This window comes from Phalacrocorax carbo, chromosome 3 (assembly GCF_963921805.1).
Source record: "Phalacrocorax carbo chromosome 3, bPhaCar2.1, whole genome shotgun sequence".
NCBI lineage: Eukaryota > Metazoa > Chordata > Aves > Suliformes > Phalacrocoracidae > Phalacrocorax > Phalacrocorax carbo.
The window spans coordinates 42,569,981-42,594,342 of NC_087515.1; the positions used below are offsets into that span (position 1 = coordinate 42,569,981).

The 24,362-nt window shown below is 42.9% G+C and overlaps 2 protein-coding genes across 9 annotated transcripts in view; both read left to right on the forward strand.

Annotated features, from left to right (window-relative positions):
* The window catches only part of GPCPD1 (glycerophosphocholine phosphodiesterase 1), a 47,650-nt gene extending 42,702 nt beyond the window's left edge, over window positions 1–4,948 (forward strand). For 5 of the 6 annotated variants that reach the window (XM_064446720.1, XM_064446721.1, XM_064446719.1 and 2 more), the window contains one exon: window positions 3,200–4,948. In XM_064446720.1, coding sequence (XP_064302790.1) covers window positions 3,200–3,404 — 205 coding nt within the window. In that variant the 3' untranslated portion in view covers window positions 3,405–4,948. The remainder of the gene's footprint in view (window positions 1–3,199) is intronic. The other variant, XM_064446724.1, reaches the window with a different exon arrangement.
* A 2,010-nt stretch (window positions 4,949–6,958) lies between these two features.
* On the forward strand, window positions 6,959–21,923 carry LOC104047350 (THUMP domain-containing protein 2). Of its 3 annotated transcripts, none has more exons than XM_064446728.1 (10): window positions 6,959–7,433; window positions 7,796–7,928; window positions 9,139–9,554; window positions 10,707–10,784; window positions 12,087–12,139; window positions 12,450–12,537; window positions 13,140–13,211; window positions 13,796–13,910; window positions 15,587–15,704; window positions 16,869–17,221. In XM_064446728.1, exons 1-10 carry the CDS (start codon window positions 7,338–7,340, stop codon window positions 17,089–17,091), a joined length of 1,392 nt encoding a protein of 463 aa, XP_064302798.1. In that variant the 5' UTR covers window positions 6,959–7,337; the 3' UTR covers window positions 17,092–17,221. The 3 variants fall into 3 exon arrangements, with proteins under 3 accessions (XP_064302798.1, XP_064302797.1, XP_064302796.1); XM_064446726.1 differs by lacking the exon at window positions 16,869–17,221 and adding an exon at window positions 17,237–21,913 and having other exon boundaries at window positions 6,982–7,433; XM_064446727.1 differs by lacking the exons at window positions 10,707–10,784; window positions 16,869–17,221 and adding an exon at window positions 17,237–21,923 and having other exon boundaries at window positions 6,975–7,433.
* The last annotated feature ends 2,439 nt before the right edge of the window (window positions 21,924–24,362 follow it).

Below are 24,362 nucleotides of genomic sequence, written 5' to 3' on the forward strand. Positions count from 1 at the left end.
GGGGAAAGAAATCTTCCCCCACCCCATCCAGTTCTGTCTCCACTTGGGCTGCAGATTATTAGACATACCCATAGTTGTTAAACTAAATGCATGGTCTAGTGCAGTTGCCAGGACACTATTCTACTTTTTTCCTATGTTCAGCTAGCATTCATCTCAGCACTGAAGATATCCAGACCGCTTGTGTTGAACGGACAACCTATGGGAATGGTGCCACCTCTGACTCCAAGCTTCTATTTGGGCCCTAATCTAGAAAAGTACTTTGAATGCATGACTATCTTCTATTCTTGCAGATAATTAAATCTTGTGCTTAAAATGCATTATTAGATTTTACTTAGAGAAAAAACTTTAACCTATTGTAGTGAAGTTCTCTGGATTGGCAAAATTTCTGAATTTTAAAGCAGGATTTGTGGGATGATTTATCTTGTATTTTTCTCCTGGATAAGCTTTGTAAACAGTCCAGGAAATATTTCTGTGTTTGAATATACTTAACTCAGTAAGAACAATGCAGTCTTATGTTTTTACACCAGTTGTCTATATATTAAAATATCAATGTGGAGAGGGGGTGGGTGCTAATTTACCACTTGGATTATCTTTTTTAATTCACTTTACATGATCTGAGTTCTGTTTGTTGAATAATATACACAGCTGCATGAAAATATTAAACCAGTAATTCCCAAACATTTATGCTGAAAGCTTTTCCATGAAGAACCTTCAGTGTGTTTGTCACCTTTCTAAACTCTACAGTTCCTTATGGCTGCATGTTGTGTTTGCAGACTTGAGACAAAAAGCTCTGTGCTCTATTGGTATTAGTAACTTCCCAAAACAAACACAAATTTAGTTGGCAATAAAGGCAAAAACATTGAGAGCACTCCTCAAAACCAGAAGACTGTCTAGATTTGTGCCATTTTATTGTTACTTAAATAAATAACAGATATGTGTAGGAAATTGACTGGTATTAGTTGATCTGTAATTTAATCTACTCAATGATTGAATTAAGATGTTATGTAATGGCAGTCTAAGTCTTTCCTGTTTTGCAAATTGCAAAGTAAACTCAGGTTTACCTTGAGATGTAAAGAAAAATGAAAAGTTTTAATGAAAAGCTTCAGAAAATCTTTCTAGCATGAAAACAATATTTCAGCACTGCTGACTCTCTGGTTTTGGAGTGAGCAAAAGCAAAGGAAAACAGCTGTTACTGAGACTTGCTGGGTGTATCTGTTTTTAGAGGTTGCAAAAACACCTGGTAGGAACTAAGCAAATCAGTTCTATGCCCACTGCATAACTGCATGGACTCAAATGAAAAGTAGGTACAAGAAACTCTGAGGTATAAGGGTAGCTGTGCTTCAAGTTTTCTTGTCTGCTTTTGGTTTAGAAGAAATATTGTCTACATTGGAGCAGACTGGTTCTAGTAGACAGTCTGAAAGGAGCTTGGAGTGTTGGACTCATGCAAAACCTCAGTTGAAGAGAGTTGAAGACAAACCAAGAATTACAGAATTTATGCTTGCCCTAGTAAATAAATACTTGCTAGAAGCTGCTTAGAAACATGCTTAGCCATATTTTATGAACACGGGGCTTAGAAATGTGCCTTTGATTTTCTAGTGTCTAGTTCAGATTTGCAGTTCCTAAGGCATATTGCTATATGGAAAACTGTTTTCTAATTTCAGTGCTTTGTCTTGAATGCATAGAGAAATTTAAAATGTGTAAGCTAACTTAACTGCAGAAAGTACAGGCTGTACCTGAATCCTGGAAGGAAGGGAAGGAAGGAAAGGAAGGTTGTGCTTTTATTTTGTAGGTAGTTTCTATTAGACAATTTCAGGTCATAGGCCTGTATTGGATTATATGTTCTGTGCAAGTAACTTTAACTGCTGTCCCTTCTGTGCATATTCCATAAAACTGGACAGCATTTGTCCTCACTTCTTTAAAGAAACACCTAGAAACTACTTTGATCTTACTGTAGGTAATGTGATCCACATCTATGTTTCCTGCATAAGTGTTTCCTCACTTGAATCCCATTTATTATATCACTGTTTGAGCTGCATATTATTTTTGATGTCTTGGACTTGCCAACAGTTCACAAGTTGTCTTGCTGGGGTGAAAAGGCACCTGGCACTGTATCATATAGCACTCTGTTGTTTTCGTGACATCATGTTCATTTTGTACCTATCTCAAAATTATGGTATGAAAGAGAAAGGATGATGCAATAAAAACACACTACTTTCTCAAAGGAATCATGAATGAAAGTATGACTATTCATAAAAGACTAAGGAAGAAGCCACGGTAAATTTTTCCAGTTTTCATTGGAAGGAGGTAAACCTGGAGACCTGCAATACCTACAATTGCTACAAGTGAGGGGAACTGGATGCTAGGATTTACATTTTGGATATAAATGGTATACTGATGTTAGAAATTAATGTTGTGAGATCAGAATGTATCCTTGTCACAATAAGCGTTGTACCAAACTTAGGTTACAGGAGCATTAATGCTTTTGCTTTATAATGAATTACACCAAAATAGTATTTGAGTTCTGCTCAGTGCCTACACTGTCAAACACAATGTGTTTTGGATTTGGACAGTCTGGTACAATGTTGACAATTCAAATCATGCACTTTGTTTACCTGTGTGAAAGCAAGAAAGTGAAAAGAGGATATACTATTTAAAATACTGTAATTGCTAAATTAGCATTATGTAAAGATCAGATTTTCTGTTTTTCACTCTACCTAATATTGTGATAGTAATTTTTAAAAAATGGCTCTGAACTGGGCATGGGTGGGTGAAGTACTTCTTGAAACAGTAAGAATAAGCTCCATTCAGTATTATGTACAAGTAGTGTATCAGTCTGTTCAAATAATCTCAGGGCTCTGAAATTTCTTATGCTTTTATGTTTGAAGCTGGGAACTCTGCTCTTCACTCCTTCATGCCACCTGTAAAATAACATTTTTCAGGAGAGTGAGGTAAATGCCAGTGGGAAGCTTTTTAGTACATCCAATTAAATATTAACCATTGTGTAAAATGAATACCATTTTATATCGCAAGATGAGCGGCAAAATGTAGGGTACTAACTTCAAACATACTGTTTTTATAGACTTGGTGATACCTAATTTTACTCTAGTAAGGAAAAAATGCCAGTTGCTTCATCTAGTATACATTTCTGTGAACTGTCAGGTTATACTGATCAATGTTTTCTCTTTTCTTGTTTATTCAGGATATATGACTCAAATCCTGAACAACCAAATATATTCCAGGTGGAGCAGCTGGAGCGTCTCAAGAAAGAATTACCAGAGTTGAAAAGCTGTGTGTGTCCTACAGTTAGCCACTTTAAATCCATATCTCCATGTAAGTGTCATCACAGTTGCCTGGAAGAGAAAGCTGTAGATAACTTGAAGAGTGTTCAAATGCAAAAGGACTGACTCTAGGCAGAATGTTGTTTTGTATCTATTTAACTTTCACCATTGGAACAGTGCTGTCTATACCTTCAGGTTTGTTTTGTTTTATTTTTAAGTCCCCAAATACAAATAACTGTGTTCCTCCTTCCAACAGTACTTGTTAAAATTTCAAACAATATTAAAATACTCAGCCAGCTATAGTTATTGTTCCAGTTTATATACAGTTTTACCTTTTTCCTGTAATCAAGCCACAAATCTTAAAAAACAAAACTAAGTATTAACACTAAGTATGGTTTTAAAAATAAAAGAAATTGAGCAGTCTGAGGAGTGGAAGCTCAGAAACTAAATTGTAGTGAAATTACAATGATCCGATACTGATTATGCTGAAAAATTTTTTTGATTTTGATTTTACTTACAGGCTGACAAGCTGTAGCATTTATCTGACAACAGGAAATTAAGAAAGTGATTGTAAGATACATATAATTAGATCTGGTCTGAATAAATTGGTACCTCATATATATGTATTTGCACTGATAGATCCACCTGTACAAAGCTTTTTGCCATTTTAAAATATCTATGTATTTTTAAGTAAACTGCAATGCATATTAACTCATTTTCCCCCCATTTTCTTGGACACTTAGGCTGCAGCCTTTATTTTGATTTGTGTATAGCAGTCAAGGGTGAACAACAAGTATGATTATGGTGTTTTTTTTTCATTAATCTCACACAGGCCTGCAAAACTTTAGAAATGTTGCAAATAATTTTAATAGAGTTACAGAAACATTTTCAGTGGTTTTGCACAGTAACCTTAAACACAATATTTAACATGCACAAACTCTACAAAATGCATGCTTTAGTTATTAAGCATGAAATTTAGGTGTTTGCTGAGGTCCTTGCATCTTTACGGTGCTAGTTATGTGTGAAGTGTGCAAGGACTAACTCAACTACTTAATCTTCTTTGCCTAAAACCACATGCCTATTATTCAAAAACATTGGAAGAAAAGGCTACCATACATGGTTTATCTTATTTACATAATACAAGCAACTAGCCTTTGTAATTTGCAAGATTGTTTTTTTCCCCTTGGAGCAAGAATCACAGATGTACTGAATTCAGATAATTGGTATTCTGTTGGCTGGTATCTATCCCCTGTAATTTATTACAAAGTCATAGTTTAGAGTTCTTAATAGATAGGTATGCATGCCCTTTTTCTTCCTGAAGTTGCAGGTTATGCCAATGCAACAGCTGTAACTTTCTACTGAAGTGTTAATGTATAATAAGAATGGAAAATATTTATTTTTGTCTCTTGTAAATTGACAATGAAAACAATAGTGTGTACTATATTCTTTATAAACAGTCATTGCTACGTAGAACAGATTGTACAAAGAGTAAAGCCATTGCAAATAAGTGCTTGAGCCTGCACTGCTAAGCAGTTTGAAACAAACAGCTTGTTTCTACTTGCCATGTGCATTTTAGTATTTAAAGTTCGTTTGTCCTACACAAACAGCACAGTAATGATTGGGTATCTGGAAGCTGTCTTTTAATTAAAAAAAAAAAAACAAAAACAAAATTTGAAAGTGTGTGAGCTGTGTTTTTGGGAGGGAGGGGGTACTGAACCTGATTCTTGACATCAGGAACCTGTGACTGTGATCTCATACAGCAAGGCCACAATCCTTACCTATGTAAATAATTCTTAATTTTTGTTCCTCATTTGTATACCCATTTGGGGTGCTTTTGTCAGGTCTTGAGGGCTCTGCCAACCGATATACAACCTCTACCAGAGTTATAAGTGTCACTGCTCACAAATGCTGGGCAGTGCATCCACAGAGATGTTGAACGTGACAGCTGTTTTGTGTGAAGGTGGTTTAAAAGTTGTGCTGTCTGAAGCACCCTCTTGGACTAATCACAGTGTGATTCTGAGAAGGCTGTGGCAGCCGTAAAAATTTGTTTCCCAGCCTTCAGATGCTCAGAGAATAGCATTTGCCTATTCTGTTTGCAGGGTGGGGAAATAAGTACACCCACTGTGGTGATGATTTTACAAGACAGTTTTGAGCAGCATTACAGTTTTAATGTATTCTTCCTGACTCCCTTATTTGTGGGTAAGTTGTCAGCAACTTGCTTCAAACCTGACTAGGCTTTAACAAGCTCTTTCACTGTGTCACTTTCTTAGAGCTGAGCTTGCAGCTTGGCCACATGCAGCGGTTGTTTTGCCACAGCCACAGAGCAATGCAGCAGGGATATAAGGAACCAAAGAGGAGGGTTGTACAACTGGTTGGGGTATGCTCAACTGATAGCCTGCCAAAAACCAAATCATGTCAGGAAATGCTGTGGTGAGGAGCAAAGACAGGAGCACTTGTATTGCTCTGTGGGTGTCTGTCAGCTGCTGGTAAGCTTTATGCTGAAATGGCCAGGGGTAAGCTTTATGAGACTTCATCTAAGAGGGAAGAAATGATTCCTGAAAGAGAGACACACCTAGTTGCATGTACAGCTCTTTGAGGGAAACTGTGGTGCTGCCAAAGAGGATTTTAGGTAATTTTGTGAAATTGTTCTATCCCTGTACCCTCACACAAGCACCCAGCTGCTCTGCACCGATGCCCAGCTGGGGTGAAGGCTCCTTGGAAATGCTGGACTTCTGCAGAGACCACTAGGTAGCCTGACTGCCTTGGCAGCTGTTCTGCGTGGCATTAGCAGGTCACTAAGGTAAGCATGTTGCCTGGTGAAAGGCAGCTGTTGCTGTTTTTTGTGGCAGCACGGTATAGGTTGTTTAGTGCCTCTGGTTCCTCCAAAACTACCTCTTCAGCTTTCCCCTAGCTGTTAACTGGCTCATTTCTCACTATTTTTGCTTTGATGCATGTGAAAGATAGTGGCTTTGTTGAGGGGATCTCTGTTTTCCACCAAGTTTATGTTTGGGTAACCATCTTCGGACAAAGATGTGCTGAGAGCGTTGCAATTCAAAAAACCTAAATTGGTGGCTGCTTCCAGAAGCTGTTGGCCATAACCACTTTGGACTCCCATTCCTCATTGGTCTTACACCCCATCGTTGGGCTTGTGCTGCAGTGTTCTTGGCTGGTGTTTGCTGTTTCAGGGGCGTCCAAGAGTCCATCTACACAGAAAGAAAAAGCTTATTGGGGGAAGCTTTTTAAGTGACTTTTTAAGTCTGAATTTTCTCTTGAAATCTGTTACTTCTGGCTGGTTTGGATCCTGCCACCTCTGGCTTTTGAGCGCTTGTTGAAGACCAGCATGGTCTGGAGCACAGGAGGCTTTGCTCCACCCAAGGGACTGCTACAGTATTGTAATTAATCCAAAGATGTGTGAGCTGTGTTAGGTGAGACAGAATTTAAGTTTTCCTACTGTTGTAGTGTTTCCTTTGGGTTCACCTAGAGACTGGACTTTACATGACTCATGAGACCTGTGTTACTGTGTTATGCTCTGGCTCTGTCCCCTGTAAATAAGTGGGAAGGGAGGATGAGACCATTGCTCCATACAACAGAGTAGTCTGGAGAATAAAAGCTCCTGCACAGCCTGCAGTAGAGACCGTTGCCTGTGAGGGGGAACTGCTGGCTCCCAGCCAGCACCTCGTGGTGTTTCCCCGGGGGCAGTGCATGCTGAATCATTCACGGTGGGGTCTACAGATCTCTCGCCCAAATGGTGTGGGTGCAGACACCGCTTTTGTGCCACAGCAATCCTCTCCCCGTAAGCCCCCTCAGGAGCTGTGCTGTGCTCTTCTGCTGAAACTGAAGAGCGAGAGCTGCGCTGCAGTAATTCCTCTCACTGCCTGCACTGTGGTTACCTCCCGTCGCGGTGATAAACATATTTAGTGATGAAGCACTATCGCGGTGGGAGGTGCAAATATACTCTGGACCAGGTGCTTTTTGAGTACCTTTCTCCGGGACCCACGCCCCGGTCCGGCCCGCTCCCAGGGCGGGCTCACTGCGCTGAGAGCGGCGGGGCGCGCCAAGATGGCGGCGGCGGTCAGGCGGTATTTTTGCACGGCGGGCCGCGGGCTGGAGCTCTTCCTCGCGCGGGAGGTGCGGGGGCGGCTCGGCGCCACAGAGGTGAGGGGGGAGCCGGCGCCGGTGTCCACCTGGGGCGGGGCGGTCCGGTTCGGATCGGCGGGGAACGCGGCCTTGTTCGCTTCGCGCCCCGGAGCTGGGCGGCCGTCCCATGGGCTGTGCCGCCATCTGCGGGGGGGCCCCACGGGTTTGCTGTGGCTCGAAAGGGACCTCTAAAGACAGCCGTGGGCAGGGACACCTGCCACGCCGTCAGGCCGTGCCCCTTCGCCACCCCCGGTGAGCTGGGGTCTGCGCCGCCGTCCTGCCTGCGAAGGGGCGAGCGGATGTGAGGGGCTGCGGGGCTGCTGACAGTGCTCGCCCCAAATACCTTCCCGGTTTGATTTGGTTTCTGGTTTTCCCCTGAGGTGGACTGCATCTCAGGAAAGGTCTTCTTCAGCACAGAGGCAGAGCCGGGCGAGATGAGGAAACTCAGGTCTGGAGAGCGACTGTTTTTGCTGCTTAAGAAACACACCCCCCTTGCAGCTTCTAGAAATAAAGGTATGGCACTGACTCCTTCTCTCGGGTCATCTCTGGGTTGCTCGCAGGGTGTGTGCTCAATAGCGTGAAGCCTCAGTTCAATTCCTGTTTATAGAATTAGTATTTGATTTACTTTATTTATTGACACTAATAAATTCTTAAGTATTCTTCACCCAGGTATGTTTCTAATGTTGTGGGGTTTTTTTTGTGCAGAAAATGGCTTTGGAAATGTTTCAAATAGATATATTGATTTGTGTTCTGCTGGTGCTGTACATATGTATGTATGTGTAACACCACCCCCCACATCAAAAAAAGTTAATGAAGCTGAAGTCCAGTTCTGCATCCCTTGTATGCATTTTAATGATGAGTCATTTTCCTGTAGGCAAAGTGGATCTAAATGCCTGTCTTGTGTCACTTAACTGTTCAGTACACAGATTTCTTGTAAATCTCAGCTACTGACTTCTCTGTCAGTGATGGAATCAGAATTTCAAGTAAGATAGATGGATATCTGCATGCTAGTGGGATTTGATTTCAGAGATCATAGGTGGCCTTCAGCTTTGAGGGCCAAATTTAACCATGATTCCAAACGAGAAATAGAAATACTTTCCCCTCTCTCCCCCCCCAGCTTCAAGGTTTTCAAGAATTGGCCTCTGTACTCCTTGTGTCTCTCTTGTCATAGCCAGCTCAAGAGGACTACCCACAGGTCTAAGTTTAGTCATGTGTCAGACACTTTGCAGGATTGAAGGGAAGTTGATGAATAGTAAGGGAAGATTTCACTTCTAAAAGAATGAACTTGTGGCTTTTATTCTGAGCTGAATCAAAGTGATTCATGTTCATGTCTGTCTGTCGGTCCTGGAAAGTGTCCTACATCTCTAATGCTGGACAAAGTACTTTCTGGGGAGGATGGCATGGTAGGCTGGCCTTCCAACCCTGAGAATGACTCTCAGAGGGGGTCTGGTTTTCTAGAGCCGATGAATTCTTCTGCAGAATTCCACCCCTGCATGATTTAATCTTGGTTCTGCAGAGCTTGTAATCAGAGGGATACCTGGGTCTTTGCTGGTGGCGTATGTGGGTGTTGAGAGCTCAGCTGTGATGGTGGCTGCTGGTGTGGTTCCTGAATTCACACATTGATGAAATCTGAGCACAGTCTCTGTCAACAGCTGTTCTCAATCCATAGGAGAATCAAATGCTGAGAAAGAACTACTTAACCTGAAACTGCTTTTCCTTTCAGGGAAAATGCTGCATGAGATTAAAAGCTTTGTCATTGAGGAGCCAAAGTATTGGCTGGATGTTATCTCTATTTGGAGAAACTTTCACAGGTGTGAGGGGAAAAAAGATGATGTCTCTCAAGAAAACCGATTGCCTCTGAAGAGAAGGTCAGAAGAAGAGACAAATACTGCAACTAAAAGGCAGAAAACAGAACAAGTGAGAGCAACTGTGTCTGAGGAATGTCAAGTGGAAGCTGGAGAGAGGTGTGTGGTACTAGGGAGAGGGAGCCTTCAGGGCTGCCGGACTGAAAGCAAGATTTCATTAGAAGACCCTTCCAAAATTAGTGGAGAGAAACCTATTATGAATGAGCAGCTTACCTACCGTTTCAGAGTTTCTTGTCGTTGTAGTGGAGCGATTGCCAAAATACTTACTTCAGAGGTATGCTAAACTATGTTTTAAAAGAATTTAGGACAGGTAAAGGGAGATGTGTAGTTTATTTGTCATTTCAGTTGTGTGTTGTATGTTTTAAGATAACAAACTGATCTAACCTTTTTCTGTGTTTCTCAAAAAAGCCCTTAATCTGCATTTACCTTAAACAAGTGGGAATAGAAGGGCTGTTGTTAACTTCTGGGCATTATTACCCTGAATATTTTTCTAATAAATGACTTTTATTGAGGATAAGTAAAGGTAAGAGGTTGAGGTAGCTGGGCTTGTGGAGTCTGAGGAGTGATCTGATAGTAGTTTACAGCTACTTAAAGGGCTGTTGCAAGGACAATGGAGCCAGACTCCTCTCAGTTGTGGCAGGCAAGGTAAAAGAAGGTGCAAAACCAGAATTTGCAGCTTTGGCGGGCTCTGGTTGGGCATTGGGAGGAACTTGTTCCCCAGGAGGGTGGTGCAGCCCTGGGAGGTGTCCAGGGAGGTGGATCTTGGTCCTTGGGAGAGAGTGGTGGGGTAGAGACCTCCAGGGGCCCCTTCCATCCAGCACGCTTCTCATCTATAATACCTTTCTACTGTGAGGAGAACAAAAAAAATAAAAACCAAGCCTTGTATAGCTGCAATTTATGTAGATTTATTTTACTTGAAGATAACAGCAATTTAATTAGATTTTTTTTCCTGCTAAAGCCAGTACATTGGGAAGGTGGGACACATGAGCCTGCCAAATTTGTGCCGTGTGTTTGAACTGTCATGCTCTGAAACTAGTCAGAGCTTTCTAGATGCCATAAAAGCATTAAAATTGTGAGTTGCATTTGTGCATTCTAGTTTACAACTGTCAGAAATATTTTGTGGGTATGATATATAGTTCTAAAATGATGACAACTTTTGTTGTAACTTGGGCAGAACTCGAACTTCTGCCTCCTGCACTCCAGCTGAGCGATAATAATTTTGTCCTGCGGTGTGTTTGTTCTGCCCCTTGCTTGCTTGCTGTGCCCTGCTGTGCCTCTTCTGGTCTTTGTATGAATTGTTCTCCTAAGGATAGAGAGAGGCTTTCTTTTCCCAGATATTTCTAAGGATTTTGCAGTCAAGGCTGTGATCTGTAGTTTTCTTAATTCTGTTATTTTTACTGCCTGTGACTGTTCTTCCCCCTTGCAGGAGATCGGAAGAGCCATTGGCATAGCGCTCATGAAGCAGTGTGGGTGGCAGACTGATCTGCGGAACCCAGATCTAGAGGTAGTGGTGCTTGTCTGCCAGAAGGCCTGTTGCTGCTTCCGGAATTATCCCTGATATCTTTTGTTTTTTCTCCACTCGCTTTGCATTCAGGACCATGGCTTCTCCCTGTTTGTCTTTCTGCTGCTGAATTTAACCGGAAGTCATCTGGTAGCACTGAGCAAAGCTTTTTGGTAGCCACTGTGTGTGCCTTCCAAAGCACTTAAATACCACAACAGCCAGCATGGGCCTGTACATGAGGGAAAGGATTCATACAGGCAATGTCTCAGGATCCAGCATGCTTACAAACTGCTGGACTCTGACTGTGTTGAAAATGGAGATCACCTGAGCCGTTGGGCAGCTAGTTTAGCCTCTCTAGGGGAAAAGCAGCAAAGTTGTGTTCTTGAGGAACTCAACTCGAGAATGCCATTTATGGAAGAGCCTCTTCCTAGACCCTGTCCCTGACAAGCAGCTTGCTTAAGACACCCTCCATAGTGCAAACTGTCAGGAGACCTTGGAGAGGATTTATTGCTCTCGACAAGCTCTTTTTCCATCCCTGTGCTTGGTGTATGGAAGCTGCTCTCAGCACTGATGCTGGGAGGTCTGGGGTCTTCTGTAAAAGCTCTTGAGTTCATCTACTGGCTCTGGTTTTGCCAGGATGTGCATGAGGTGTGGCAGCTTTGAGCCTCAAGTGAGGCTCTTGTTCTTGGCCAGATTTTTGCTCTGAAACCATTCAAGTGCTGAGGACTGGGATATTTCAAAAGCATCATGTTTCTCTTTGGGCTTCCTGGGGAGGGACTGCAGTCATGCAAGACCTGTTGGGGAGCTCAGTCTTCATTTGTGATGCTCTCTATGGGACAGGAGAATTTATTTGAGTTGCCTGTGTTTTTGGAAGGATTACCTACATTCGCCTTCCATCTGAAACGCCCCTTTGTGGCACCTTTTTTTTTTTTTTAAGAAAAAAAAATTGTGAACAGCTGCGTGCTAGTATATGGTGAATAACCTTCTGCTTGGAGTAAATGGCTTTATAATTAATTCAATAATCCATTCAATGTTACAAAAATTGGTTCCCTTGAAGATTCAAGTGCTTGCTGATGGATTCCTGGCTGACAAAATTACCCTCACAGCTTGCTTAAATATTAAATCCTCTTTAAAGTGGCATTCAGATTACATAGTGTGATTAATCTTAATTGTCTAAACCATGTATTTTTTTGTTCTTAAAAACTATGATCAGAAGTTCGTAGAAAGATCTGTGACTAGTTTAAATGAGTTAAAGCTATTGTTGTGTCATGTTGAGGGTTTCTAATATTTTTTTTTGTCTTTCAGATCTTTGTACATCTTAATGATGTTCACTCCGTGGTGGGGATTCCCCTTTTCAGGTAGGCATTCGTCTCCTCATGTGTTTGTATTGGAAGTATCAGGTCTTGCTGTCCACTGTGAGTATTTATCTTCTGGTTTAATATTCACTGGACTATCCCATTAGTCTTGTGGTTTGTCTGAAACTTATCTGAGCATGTAGGCCAGACTTTGCAGAGAGTTATGGATAAAAGCAGACCATGGTTTCTATCTGTCTGTCTGCAGATCTGTCCAGTTCATTTGTTCTTTCATATTACATGGGCTTTTCTGGGTTGTTGTACTAGTGTCTTACGTTGATTTTTTTTTTTTTTTTTTTTTTTTTGCTGTCTGCAGGCTTCCATTGGCAAACAGAGACTACATTAAAAGAGCAGGGCTGCGGTCAACAGTTGCATGGGCCATGGCATCTCTGGCTGAAATCAGTGTAAGTGAATGTTCATGGCAAAGATGCAGGGTCCCAAATGAAGGGGAGGTTGCTGCTTGTCAGAGCTGGAGCTGGAAGCTTTGAAGAAGTGGGTGATTTTAATGCCCTACCCTCTAATGCATGTGGACAGGGTTTGCCTTATCTGTGATCAGGGTGTGCTGTCACCTGCTGTTCAACCAGATATCTGGTGTAATCCCAGGTCCTTCTCAGCAGCAATGTAATTCCTTGTATTGGATGTATGCTTAAATGCCAAGATTTTGTCATTGTCCAGGCTTCAAACCTTGTTTGGGGTTCTCCCAAGGGAAAACAGAAGCAAGTGTGTTTTCCACAGAATAATTTGGTACCGATATCCTTCTGCAGCCCACTCAGAATTTTTTCCCCTAAATGTCACCTCAAGGCTGGATGCATTGATGCATTGTCTTTAGCCTATTAGTGCTTTTTACTGTACTCTCTTACAAGCAAGTTTGGCCTGGTAAACCAGCGATTGTTGTTACCTACACTGGATTCAGTGAGAGTATGTAGGTGATCTGTGCATCCCTGACTAAGCTTTGTCCTGGGAGAGTACTCTTGCTTGGGATGCACTAAACCCTTTATTTTTGTAGGCAGGTGCCTTTGTGCTGGATCCCATGTGTGGGCTAGGAACGATACTGCTGGAAGCTGCCAAAGAGTGGCCCGTAAGTAGCAAGACAGCTTGTAGTTCCATCAAGGGAAGTCTGTCCCACAGTTACACCAAAGTCCATTACTGGAAAGCTGGAACCAAACTGATCTTTCTAGGCAGTTGTTAAAACTGTTTTAGTACAAACGTTCCTCCATAGGAATGTAAGACAGTCCTACATACTTATGCAGGTAGGTGCTGGGAGCCCTGTAGTTATTCCACAGCGTTTGTGTGAGGCAACTATGGACTTTTAAAACGGCCTGGCCTTATCCTGGGAGTGGAGATGTTAATGGGACAGTACATCACTTACCAGTATTAGAGGCAGCGTGGCTGTTGGGATCTTGCTGTTAGGACACAGCCTGAATACTTCTGTAAGTTACAAGTGTCTTGAGCAGACCTGAACGTGAAAGGTGTGAAAATAGAACATACTTCCCCCATTCGTCTGTCGTCTGGGCCTGTGTATTGCTCTGGGTAATGGTATGAGATCTCCCAGTAAGGTGTTTGTCTTGAAAGAGCTGTGCAAGGAGGCAGTTCTATGAAGGGTTTATAAAATAAATACACCTGGTTGTCAGCAAAATGACTTTTCTCTTTTTCTCTGGACAGGAAGCCTGTTACTGGGGTGCTGATATAAGTGATTCACAGTTAGAGGGTGCAGATGTGAATATTAGGACTGCAGGCTTGATGGATAAGATTGAGTTACTTAAAGCTTCTGCAAAAGGTATGTGTGTAGGCTTTCTAAGTGAGACATGTTTGAAGTTTTTTGCTGTTCTGGGATTATACAGGTAATGTAAGTTCTCTTGTGGTGTTGTGTAGTAGAGCAAACGCTCAATGAATAGTTGAGTAATGACTTTGTAGTGCTAGCAAATGGATAATTATTTGTTGTCCCCTCCACACCCCCGGACTCAGCAGAAGACAGTGAAAATAATAATTGTCAGACATGGGCAGTAGTTGTCCAACTTAATGGTAAATATGTGAATACCACAAAGAGTACATACTATGTGAGAGTTTCGTGTGCCTAATAGGAACAGACAGCAGGGACAAATCCAGATAAAATGTCAATTGTAGCTTAAATGTACCAAGTGAGTAATAGTGGGGGCTCATTAAGCTCAGTGTTGAATTGTTGATGTTTTGCAGTAAGAGTATTTTAAATGATGAATGCCTTTCTCCTGGAATTTGTTCATGAGCTAGTCTGGGGAGAAGGTAATTTTATGACTTACTCTGGACCTTGAAGCCTGAGTCTAAGTTAGTCCTTTATGAAATTAATGACAGACAAAAGCTGGCTGTTTTTTCCTGTGCATGGTTGATAAAATATGCATATTTTTTTACCTGGCAATATTTATTTCTTACCAGCATGTTGAAAATTATTATTTATTTTTTATAAGAATATATATAGCTTTATTTCTTACTTAAAAGCTGTGTCTGGGCTTGGCTTCTAGGATAATGGAAGGTACTTTGATGTCAGGCTCTTCTAATACTGAACAAGTAATTGGTGTCTTCATCACTGGTCAGAAGCTGTTATTTCTGCATGTTTTGAGGAGGACTGTAGGTAACTTGTCCTCCCATTTGTAGATAAAATTGTTGTGCTGCAAACATTGCTTCAAGGATGGCCCAAGAACCATCTCCAGCAAGTTCTAGAAAGGCTGGCATAGAATCACAGCAAGGTTTAGGTGAGAAGGCACCGCTAAGAGGTCTTTAGTCCTGTCATCTTCTGGGAGTGGGGCTAACCTCAAAGCTGGGTCAGGTTGCTCAGGGCCTTGTCCAGTCGAGTTTTGAGTATCCTGAGGGATGGAGAACCCATAGTTTCATCCTTTCACATGCTGGCTACCCTCTGGTCAGCACAGCTTGGTACATGGCCAGCCTTCATCACCACAAGGGTGCGGTGCTGCCTTGTGGTCAAGAAAACTGACTGTTTCCAGGATGCAGAAACTCTGGGGAGATACTTCAAAGACACTAGCACTGAGAGAATCCAAGTGATTGTGGCTGTAATCAGATTCTACAGAGGAGAAAAGGATGGAGGGGAGTTTAACACGTGGTTCTTTGCCATTCATATGTGTGCGACTCAACATCTGCGCTACATAAAGTGGTTGCAAGCTTAGCAGCAGTTAGTTTGGAATCTTGCAGTCCCCCGTTCAGAGTCGTGCTATTGGAGCAAACACATCACCAGTAACAGGGAATCTGTAAGATAAACCATGCTCTCATGTATTTGTGTCTTCTCAGTCTGCATTGGGTTAGTGGCCTTGTAGTGCCATTTGTGAGGATAAGTACAGAAGGAGCTATGAGTCTGGGTGCATAACCCTTGAAAGAGCTGGCAGACAGTTTTGTAAGGTGAATGGGGGTATAGCTGCCGTTAATTTTTCAGATAGTCAGATGTAAAGACCTGCCTTTATTCTGCAGCATTGCCGTTGCCTTCAGAAAGCTTTGATGCTGTGATTTCGGATATTCCATTTGGAAAGAAGTTCAAGATCACAAAAGACATACAGCTCCTACCAGATATTCTCCAGGAAATGGAGAGGTACGTGTGGCCTTTGACATGCTCAGGGTTTGGTGTACATGCCATGATGGTTTGCGATCCTAAGTGTTTAGTCAGCTTCAGGTTTGCTTTATTCCAAACACTCTTCAGCTCTGTAATCTGATCTTGTGCAGACTGTGAAAGTCTGAGTCCTTTGCTTGTCTGTTAAAGGCTGTTGTGGCTTGCAAGCTGTGGATGTGGTGACGGTAGTGCAAGCTGACAAGGAGTGAGCTTGTTGTGTCAGCCACACTCATAAATGTTCTTTACAAGGCAGAAAGGAGAAAGAGGAGAGGATGATATAGACAAACTTAAAGCACGGTCAGGCAAATAAAGCAATAATCCTTTCTTGATTAGGTCTGCTTGTATAAAATCATAGGCTTTGCTTTTGAGTTCACAGTGAAACTTTTACCGGCCTGCCTTGGCAGGAAGGATCTCAGACCAGAAAATGGTACTGTGCATTTTCCTTTCTGTTAGCATATACTGGAATATCCAGGTAGGAGACATCTAAAAGCAGACCAGATAGCTATCATCTCTCACCCTGTCGTTTTGTGGTAGTTGAACGAAGCTAATAGTGGGCTGCTTCTAATGGGCAGTTCAAACCACCTGCTCCTTTGTTTCTTTTCTTGGCTGAGAACAAGCCCTTTCTATATGATTGGTCTTTAATGGGTGTTCCTCTTGCTCACACAATGCAGGAATGTGGTGGGAGAGTGGTGAGGAAGGTGAGGTAGCTTCGCAGAATGGCAGGGCAATCTTATATCAGCTTACACTGACCGTCCCTCCTTCTGTCTATGCTTGTCTTCTGGTCTCATTTGCTCAGTTGGGCCATCCTAAGCAAAATATTTCCTTGGGAAGGTGGCAGTGAGGAAGGGACCATTACCATGAGAGCTCTAGCAGTTAGACTGTTCAATCCACTTGCTGTGAACAGAGCCAGGATAGTCCTTTTCTTTCCTTCTTTCAAAGCCAAGTGTAATGTTTGCTCATGTACCAATAAAAATGGATTGAAAACAGTGGTTACTTCCCTCTGTTTCCTGAGTTTGAAAGCCATTAAGGATCAGTAGAACACTGAAAGGACAGACCTTTTAAAGTTTCCGAAGAGAAAGGCCAGCTTCAGGATTGCCTTACCAACCTGAGAAGCTCTTCCAGCCCTGTGAATCTGTTCCTTTGCAGAGTGGTGGAGGCTCATGCGACCCAAAAAAGGGGCTTTGAAGGTGTTACTGCCCTCGATCCTTGGAAGAATACTAAGAGTGAAAAAACTGAGTTCATTTTCCCTGCTAACCCAATGGAAAGAACTCCTGAGGTTGGAAATGTCTGGGAGTCAGCATACGGCCCAATTCTTCCATTTAGGAAGAGTTATGAAGATAAGGAATTTAAATTCCATTTGGAGATGTAGTTTACTATTTGAGCCATGACTCTTAACGTGCTTAGGTGTTCTATAGAATGAAACATCTGAAGCATCAGAAGTGTTGAGTTCTGCATAGACAAAAGATTGCCAGGTAGGATGAACACCTAACCTTTATATTTTTTGCAATTGCCAGAGTACTTCGTGTTGGAGGCACTATTGTATTGCTGCTGAGCCAAGATCTCCATAAGTGCATGGATGGCATTACCAAGTGTGCTGAAAATTACTCGCCTAATGCCATTTCTGATGGCAGAAGTGAAACCGCCACTGCAAAAGCCCTGAATGTTGATGGAAATTCTTCCTCCTTGGTGAATGGTGTTGAAGAATCCTTTCTTAGCAGCAGATGGACTCCTTTTAGGTCTCTGAGGCCAAATGGTGTCTATGCAGTTAGTCTTGGAAAGACTGATGCTTTCATACACAAATACAGGAAGGTAGTTACTGATTCCTAGCACTAGCATTCTTGCACTGTGCCTAAGTGAACATGAATCCTGATATGCTTGAAAAGCAGCATGGTAGTGAGCCCTGCTGATCCAGATGAATCCTGTGCCTTTTGTTAGCTCACCTCACTCTCTTTGGATATCCTAAAGCGTTGCTTTTCTCCCTTCAGTTTTTAGGAGAGCATGGAGAGTCCTACAAGTGTTTCAGATGTTTTACTGTAAAATATTGTAATGAGACATTAAATCTTTGTTTAGGCAAAGCCTCTCAGTATCAGGAGGAGTTTCTTTGGGAGAGAAAGTCTTTGTTTGCAGAACTGCAAAAATAAATGTAATCATAAATGTAAATGGATTTTCATGTTCAGCAGTATTTATTTTAGGAAGCACATCTTGTTTGAAGAAGTCTCCAACTCTTTTTGAGGGCTGGATGTATGCTTTACCATGTATAGTGCAGTCTTGCATTTTATTTTAAAGCTCATTTCTGATGAGTTTGAAATGTTGCTATTGAGATCTCTTGGACTGGAGAACTATTTTCTGTATTAATTCTTTGCAGTGTTTGCATGTGTCTAACGGGCGTGCTTTAGCTTTTTAGGCTGAAGAGACTTATTTCTGTCAAAAATAATGCTTTTCCTCACTTGATAACATCACTCCAAGGGCACAATATGTGGAAGACAGAAAAACTTGCTAGTGAACAATTAAAAGTGACTTCTGCCTGCAAAGAACCACATGGAAAAATCCTCCTGAAAAGGGAGAGGTCTTAGCAGTTCTAGTCTATGCAAAAAGTATTTGTGCAGGGGAAATAGTCTAATTCAAAGCTTTCCTGTGGCTGCTGAGCTGACAGGGAAGTACTTTTTGAAGAGAATGACTGCACATTGCTTTCAGGTACTGTTTTGGACAGGCATTTGCAGTTTGGCAAGCTGGGATTGACTTGTGCATTGTGTTCCTCTGCCATGACTAGTATGGTTGTAACAATTAGTAGTGTATCTGGGTTGTTTTGGGCTTTTCTTTTTTTATTTTCCTTTATTTGAAGTTTGTTGTGTGTAGCCTGTTGGAAGCATCGCTTCATGCATGTGCTTTCCATGGCAAAGCCTCTCTAAGTCTCTTCAGACCTCTAAGATCTGGAGATCTTGGAACTTGAAGTAAGAGCCTGTGGTGCGGCTGAACTATGGAGATTTGAGGGAAAGAGGATATGGGTCAGACTGATGTGATCCTGATGCTATGAGTCCTGCTGTTTAGCTTGTACCTGGAAATGTGCTAGTGCACCACAAGTACAGATTTTTGGCTTTAAAACTTTCAAAGAGGCCTTGGAGAAGACAGTAATGAATGCATCGCAACAAAGGTAATGGGTAACTTGTTCATGCCATTAGCTCTCTAATATGCATAGTCAACAATAATGTGCCTCTTCTGACAAGCACCAGTGCAAGTTTGTTGTAGGAGATTAAGCTTCATCTGAGTTATGTAGTTTTTAATGTATCCCAGGGACATAAACACTGGACCTAACACTGTTTCAGTGAGGGTCTGAAAGAGAGATGGTGTTTGGGTTTAATTACAGTTGTGACTTCATAGGATGGGCTGAACTGATGTAACAGCTCACTGTTGCCCAAGAGGGATGATTCCCTCTGGCTGCTTTGCCACTCACCTTGTGTTGCATTAATGGTAGGAGTCTGAGGAGTGGCTGGGGAGAGACCCCACCCTTGAGTCACAAGATTCAGACAGGACCCCCTTGCTTTCTAAACTCCTCCTCAGAGAGGAGTCTAGGTGCAGCTAAATCGAGTCTTAATCTAACACTTGGTCAACGGTTTAAGGGTTGTAGAAGTAACGACTCAGAGTATGTGTTGTTAGTAACTAATTTGCCAGATGCCCTGGCCGGTAGCGTTCGACTGGAATGATCACAGCTAGATTAATGAATAGTACCATTTATTAAAGCAACAGATACCTGTGTATCTGTATTCTTTGGATTACCGGTGATAAGATTGCTGGTTACAAGGTTGGGAAGCTGTTGAGGCACATCTTCCTGAGAAGTGGGGCTAATCTGGGTCAGGAAGCCTGTCTCTGCCTGGGACCAGTTATCCTGTGAAGGAGCAACTTGTTTAAAAATAGCTTGTTTGCATTTTGTTCAACAATTTGCATAGGAAGTAGTAAAAAACAGAAGCACCCTGCTGTTACTGTCTTAGACTTTGCCTTTTGGTCTACTTTTTGTTGCAGCATTATGCTTTATAATACCAGCTTCCATTTGAAGGACAAATATAAACTTGGCAAGAGATTTACCTCCTTGGACCTTAGATTTTATGTCTATACTGACTCAGCTGCACAGAACTCTCCTCATGAATCTGCTCTTGTGGCATATATTAGGGACAGTGCTAAATATTAGCCTTCCTCCTCCTTTTCTTTTACCTCCTTTTCACACACACATCATGCACATCTTTTGCTTGGCTGATGTTTCCCAAATAGAGCCCATATGAGTACTGCCCCACTCCATTGCTCTTTCCTTCTCTATTTCAGAATAATAAGGTCTTTCCAGTTGGAAGGCATTTTGTGTAATTAATTTTTCTATAATGCAATAACAAAACAACCTGGATTTTTCTATCTTTTATTTCTAGTGGGTGGCAGTTTTGTTATATAGCATTTTGATCTGATATCCTACTGTTGTCACAGAGACAGTAGCAATTATTTCCTGTTTAATTAGGTAGCACTTCTCCAGCTTGACTTAGCGGTTGGTGAATTTTTTTTTTAAACTCTTCCACAGATATGGCAATCTAGATCTCTGGAAGCATATTTTTCTTTTAGCTGCTGGTAGAAAGAGGATCCTTACATGGTTTTCCAGAGCAGATGTATAAATGCTGTACACTTTTAGTAAAGTGACTCTGTGTAGTTGCAGGCATTGTAGGCCAATCTTTGCGTCTGGAAAACCTGTGTACTGCATTCCCATTGTCATGGTGAAATCTGCATTTGAAGGAATTAGTTGCAGGCTCCTGCAAAGAGGGATGAGAGGAAAAACTCTTGGTTTTTGCTGTTACCTCATAATCAAAAAGGCTGGGAGTTAGACCACTTAAGGTGAAAGTGGAAACAAAGCATGAACTTGTGCTTTCTTACCTGAGCCTCTTTGAAATTTTAGTTACATTTCCCAACTCAAAAAATTCTTGTTTGGAATTTTTATTCAGCCACCAATTCCTAATTGATGCTCTAACCTCAAAACCCATAAGTAATTGCCAACTTCAGCATGGTTATGCTAAATGAAAGCCACATCCTCAACACACTGAGCTATTGTATGTGTGCACACACCCTCAAAATAAGTGTTGGAGCCAGCGCCAACCTGTGTTGAAAAGCATATGGTACACCAGCCTTTCTCATTGAATAATTAAGGTTGGAAAAGACCTCTAGGATCATGTCCAACCGTCAACCTAACACCACCATGCCTCCTAAACATTGTCCCAAAGTGCCACATCTACATTTTTTTTTAACACCTCCAGGGATAGTGGCTCTACCACCTCTCTGGGCAACCTGTTCTTTACTGGAAGAGTGGTCAAGCACAGGTATTTTTTCCTAATATCCAATCTAAGCCTCCCCTGATGCAACTTAAGGCCATCTCCTGTCATCCTATCGCTAGTTACTTGAGAGAAGAGACCAACAGCCTCCTTTCAGGGAGTTGTAGAGCGTGATGAGGTCTCCCCTTAGCCTCCTCTCTCCAGACTAAACAACCCCAGTTCCCTCAGCTGCTCCCCACAAGACCTGCTCTCCAGACTTTGTTGCCCTCATCCACTAGGCAAGTCACCTGGTCATAGAAGATGATCAGGTTGGTCAGGCAGGACCTGCCTTTCATGAAGCTGTGCTGGCTGGGCCAGATCCCCTGGTTGTCCTGCACATGCCTGGTGAGTGCACTGAAGAACTGCTCCATAATCTTCCCTGGCACTGAGGTTAGGCTGACTGGTCTGTAGTTTCCCAGATTCCCCCATCTGGCCCTTCCTGATGGTGGGCATCACATCTGCAAGCCTCCAGTTGTCTGGGACCTCTGATAAATGATGGGGAGTGGCTTGGCAAGCTCCTCCACCAGCCCCCTCTTGGGTAATCCCATCCAGCCCTATAGACTTGTGAGTGTCCAGGTGGAACAGCAGATCATAAACTGCTTTGTCCTACATTAAGGGGAGTTTATTCCTCTCCTCGTCCCTGCCTTCCAGCTCAGGAGGGCTGAATACCCTGGGAATAACTGGTCTGGATGATGCAAAGGTGGCATTAAATACCTCAGCCTTTTCCTCTACCTTGGTGGCAGTGTTCCCCCAGCTTCCAATAAAGGATGGAGATTCTCCTTTGCTCTCTTTGTTGTTAATGTATTTGTAAAAACATTTTTTGTTATCCCTTACAGCAGTGGTCAGATTGAGTTCTAGCTGGGCTTTTGCTTGCCTAATTTTCTCTCTGCAAGACCTAATGAGGTATCTGTACTCTTCTTGTGTTACCTGCCCCTTCTTCCAAAAGTGGTAGACTCTCCTTTTTTTCCTGAGTGTCAGCAGAAGCTCCCTCTTCAGCCAGGCCAGTCGTCTTCCCCGCTGGTTTCTCTTGCAGCACTTGGGGACAGCCTGCACCTGCAAGACTGCCTTCTTGAGGAATGCCCAGCCTTCATAGACTCCTTTGCCCTCCAGGACTGTCTCCCAAGGGACTCAGCCAGTGCCCTGAACAGGCCAAAGTTTGCCTTCTGGAAGTCCACGGTAGTGGTTCTGCTGACCCCCCCTTTCTTACTTCCCCAAGGATTGAGAACTCAGTCATTTCATGGTTGCTAAGCCTAGGATGGCCTCTGACAATAATAATTGTCCAACAGCACCTCAAAGTACATTTCTGGGGAAAGTATGACCTCATTCAGTGCAGTCCAGAGGATGCCAAGAAGGTTCCAGAATAAAAGCTATTCTGGTCCTCACCTTTCCTTGGCAGCCCTTTCAGAGACACACCAACACTGGGCTTGTGAGCTTGCCTACCCTCACAGTGTTTCCAACACAATCTCTGTGATTCTGTCATGTTTAACAATGCCCAGCTTCAGCATTGAAGATGTCCAGGTATTGAACCCACACGAAAGCTCCCAGGACAAAAATGAATTGCTGGTCCTCAAATTCCCTTGGCAGTGCTAGCACAGCCACAACAACCCTGGGCCACTGGGCTTCCCTAGCCTCCCAAACATCTGAACATTCTCTCCATCTCTGCCTCTCATTTTCACCATAGACAGCCTCTAAAATTCAGAACGTCTGAGGATTGGTTTGACACAAAGGTGCCACCACTCAAAGCTACTTCTGGTCCTCACCGGACATTAGCAGCCCTTTCACAGACACACCAGCACTGGGGCTCTGCACCTGCCTAGCCTCCCAAAAATACAAATGTTCTCTCCACCTCTGCCTTTAATTTTCCCTGGACACCAGCTGGAAAATTCAGAACATCTGAGGATTGCTTCCACACAAAGGTGCCAAAACTATTGCTTGTCCTCACTGGACCCTGGCAGCCCTTTCACAGACACCCTGATGCTGGAGCTCTGCGCCTGCCTTGCCTCGCAAACATCCAAATGTTTTCTCTCATTTTCTCCAGAGATGGACTGCAAAATTCAGAACATCCAAGGACTGCTCCCACACAAATATGTCACCACTAAATGCTATTGATGGTCCTCACCTGCCCTTGAAACCCCTTTCATAGACACACCAACACCTGGGCTCTGCGCCTGCCTAGCCTCCCAATAATACAAACATTCTCTTCCTCCAAAAAATCAAATATTGTCCCTGTCACTTCACCTCTAGGGTTAGGCTTTAGGTTTGAAAATTACCAAGGATTGCTCCCACAGCAAAAGTTCTCTCCTTAAATGCTCCTTCTTTGCACCAGAGAGAGAATAATAGGGACTGCCAAGGGAAGGTGAGGAGCAGCAGTAGTTTTTAAGAGCTGGAACCTTTGGTGTGGGAGCAATACCTGGAAGTTTTCAATTTTGGAGTGTGGCTCCTGTGAAAAAGAGGGGAATTGAGAGATATCGCTTGGATTTTTGCCAGGCTAGTAAGGAACAGAACCCAAGTTTTAGTTCCCCAGACACCGGCTGGAAAATTCAGAATGTCCGAGGATTGCTTCCACACAAAGATGCCAAAACTATTGCTGGTCCTCACTGGACAATGGCAGCCCTTTCACAGACACACCAACACTGGGGCTCTGCACCTGCCTGACTTCCCAAAAAGCCAAATGCTCCCTCCCTCTCTACCTCTCATTTTTCCCGGAGTTGGCCTCTAAAATTCAAAACATTTGAGGATTGCTGTCACACTAAAGGTGTCACCACTAAATGCTAATGCTGGTCCTCACAGGCCCTTGGCAGCCCTGTCAAAACAGTAACACTGGGGCTCTGTGCCTGCCTAGCGTCCCAGAAATCCAAATGTTCTCTCCCTCTCTTATTCTCATTTTCACACGAGAAGGGCTCCAAAATTCAGAACATCCGAGGATTGCTCCCACACCTAACATGCCACCACTCAAAGCTATTGCTGGTCCTCACAGGACCTTGGCAGGCCTTTCACAGACACACCCACGCTGGGGCTCTGTGCCTGCCTAGTATCCCAAAAATCCAAACCTTCTCTCTCCCCCTCTGAGTCTCTATCTTTGCACGAGACAGCCTCAGAAATTCAGAACATCTGAGGATTGCTCCCACAACAATTCTGGCACCACTCAAAGGTATTGCTGGTCGTCACCAGACCTTGGCACTGGTTTCACAGCCACATCAACAATGGGGCTCTAGCCTGCCTAGTGTCCCAAAAACGCAAACGATCTCTCCCTGACTGTCATTTTTGCCGCCTATGCCCTCCAAAAGTGAGAGCGTCCGAGGAT

What these genes read in the sequence shown, in the direction of transcription:
- LOC104047350 (XM_064446726.1), top strand. Translation starts at nt 7,338, where the DNA reads ATGGCGGCGGCGGTCAGGCGGTATTTTTGCACGGCGGGCCGCGGGCTG. An exon ending in CCAAAATACTTACTTCAGAG is followed by an intron (nt 9,555 to 10,706) that starts GTATGCTAAACT and finishes TCCCCCTTGCAG; the next exon opens with GAGATCGGAAGAGCCATTGG. An exon ending in GTGGGGATTCCCCTTTTCAG is followed by an intron (nt 12,140 to 12,449) that starts GTAGGCATTCGT and finishes TGCTGTCTGCAG; the next exon opens with GCTTCCATTGGCAAACAGAG.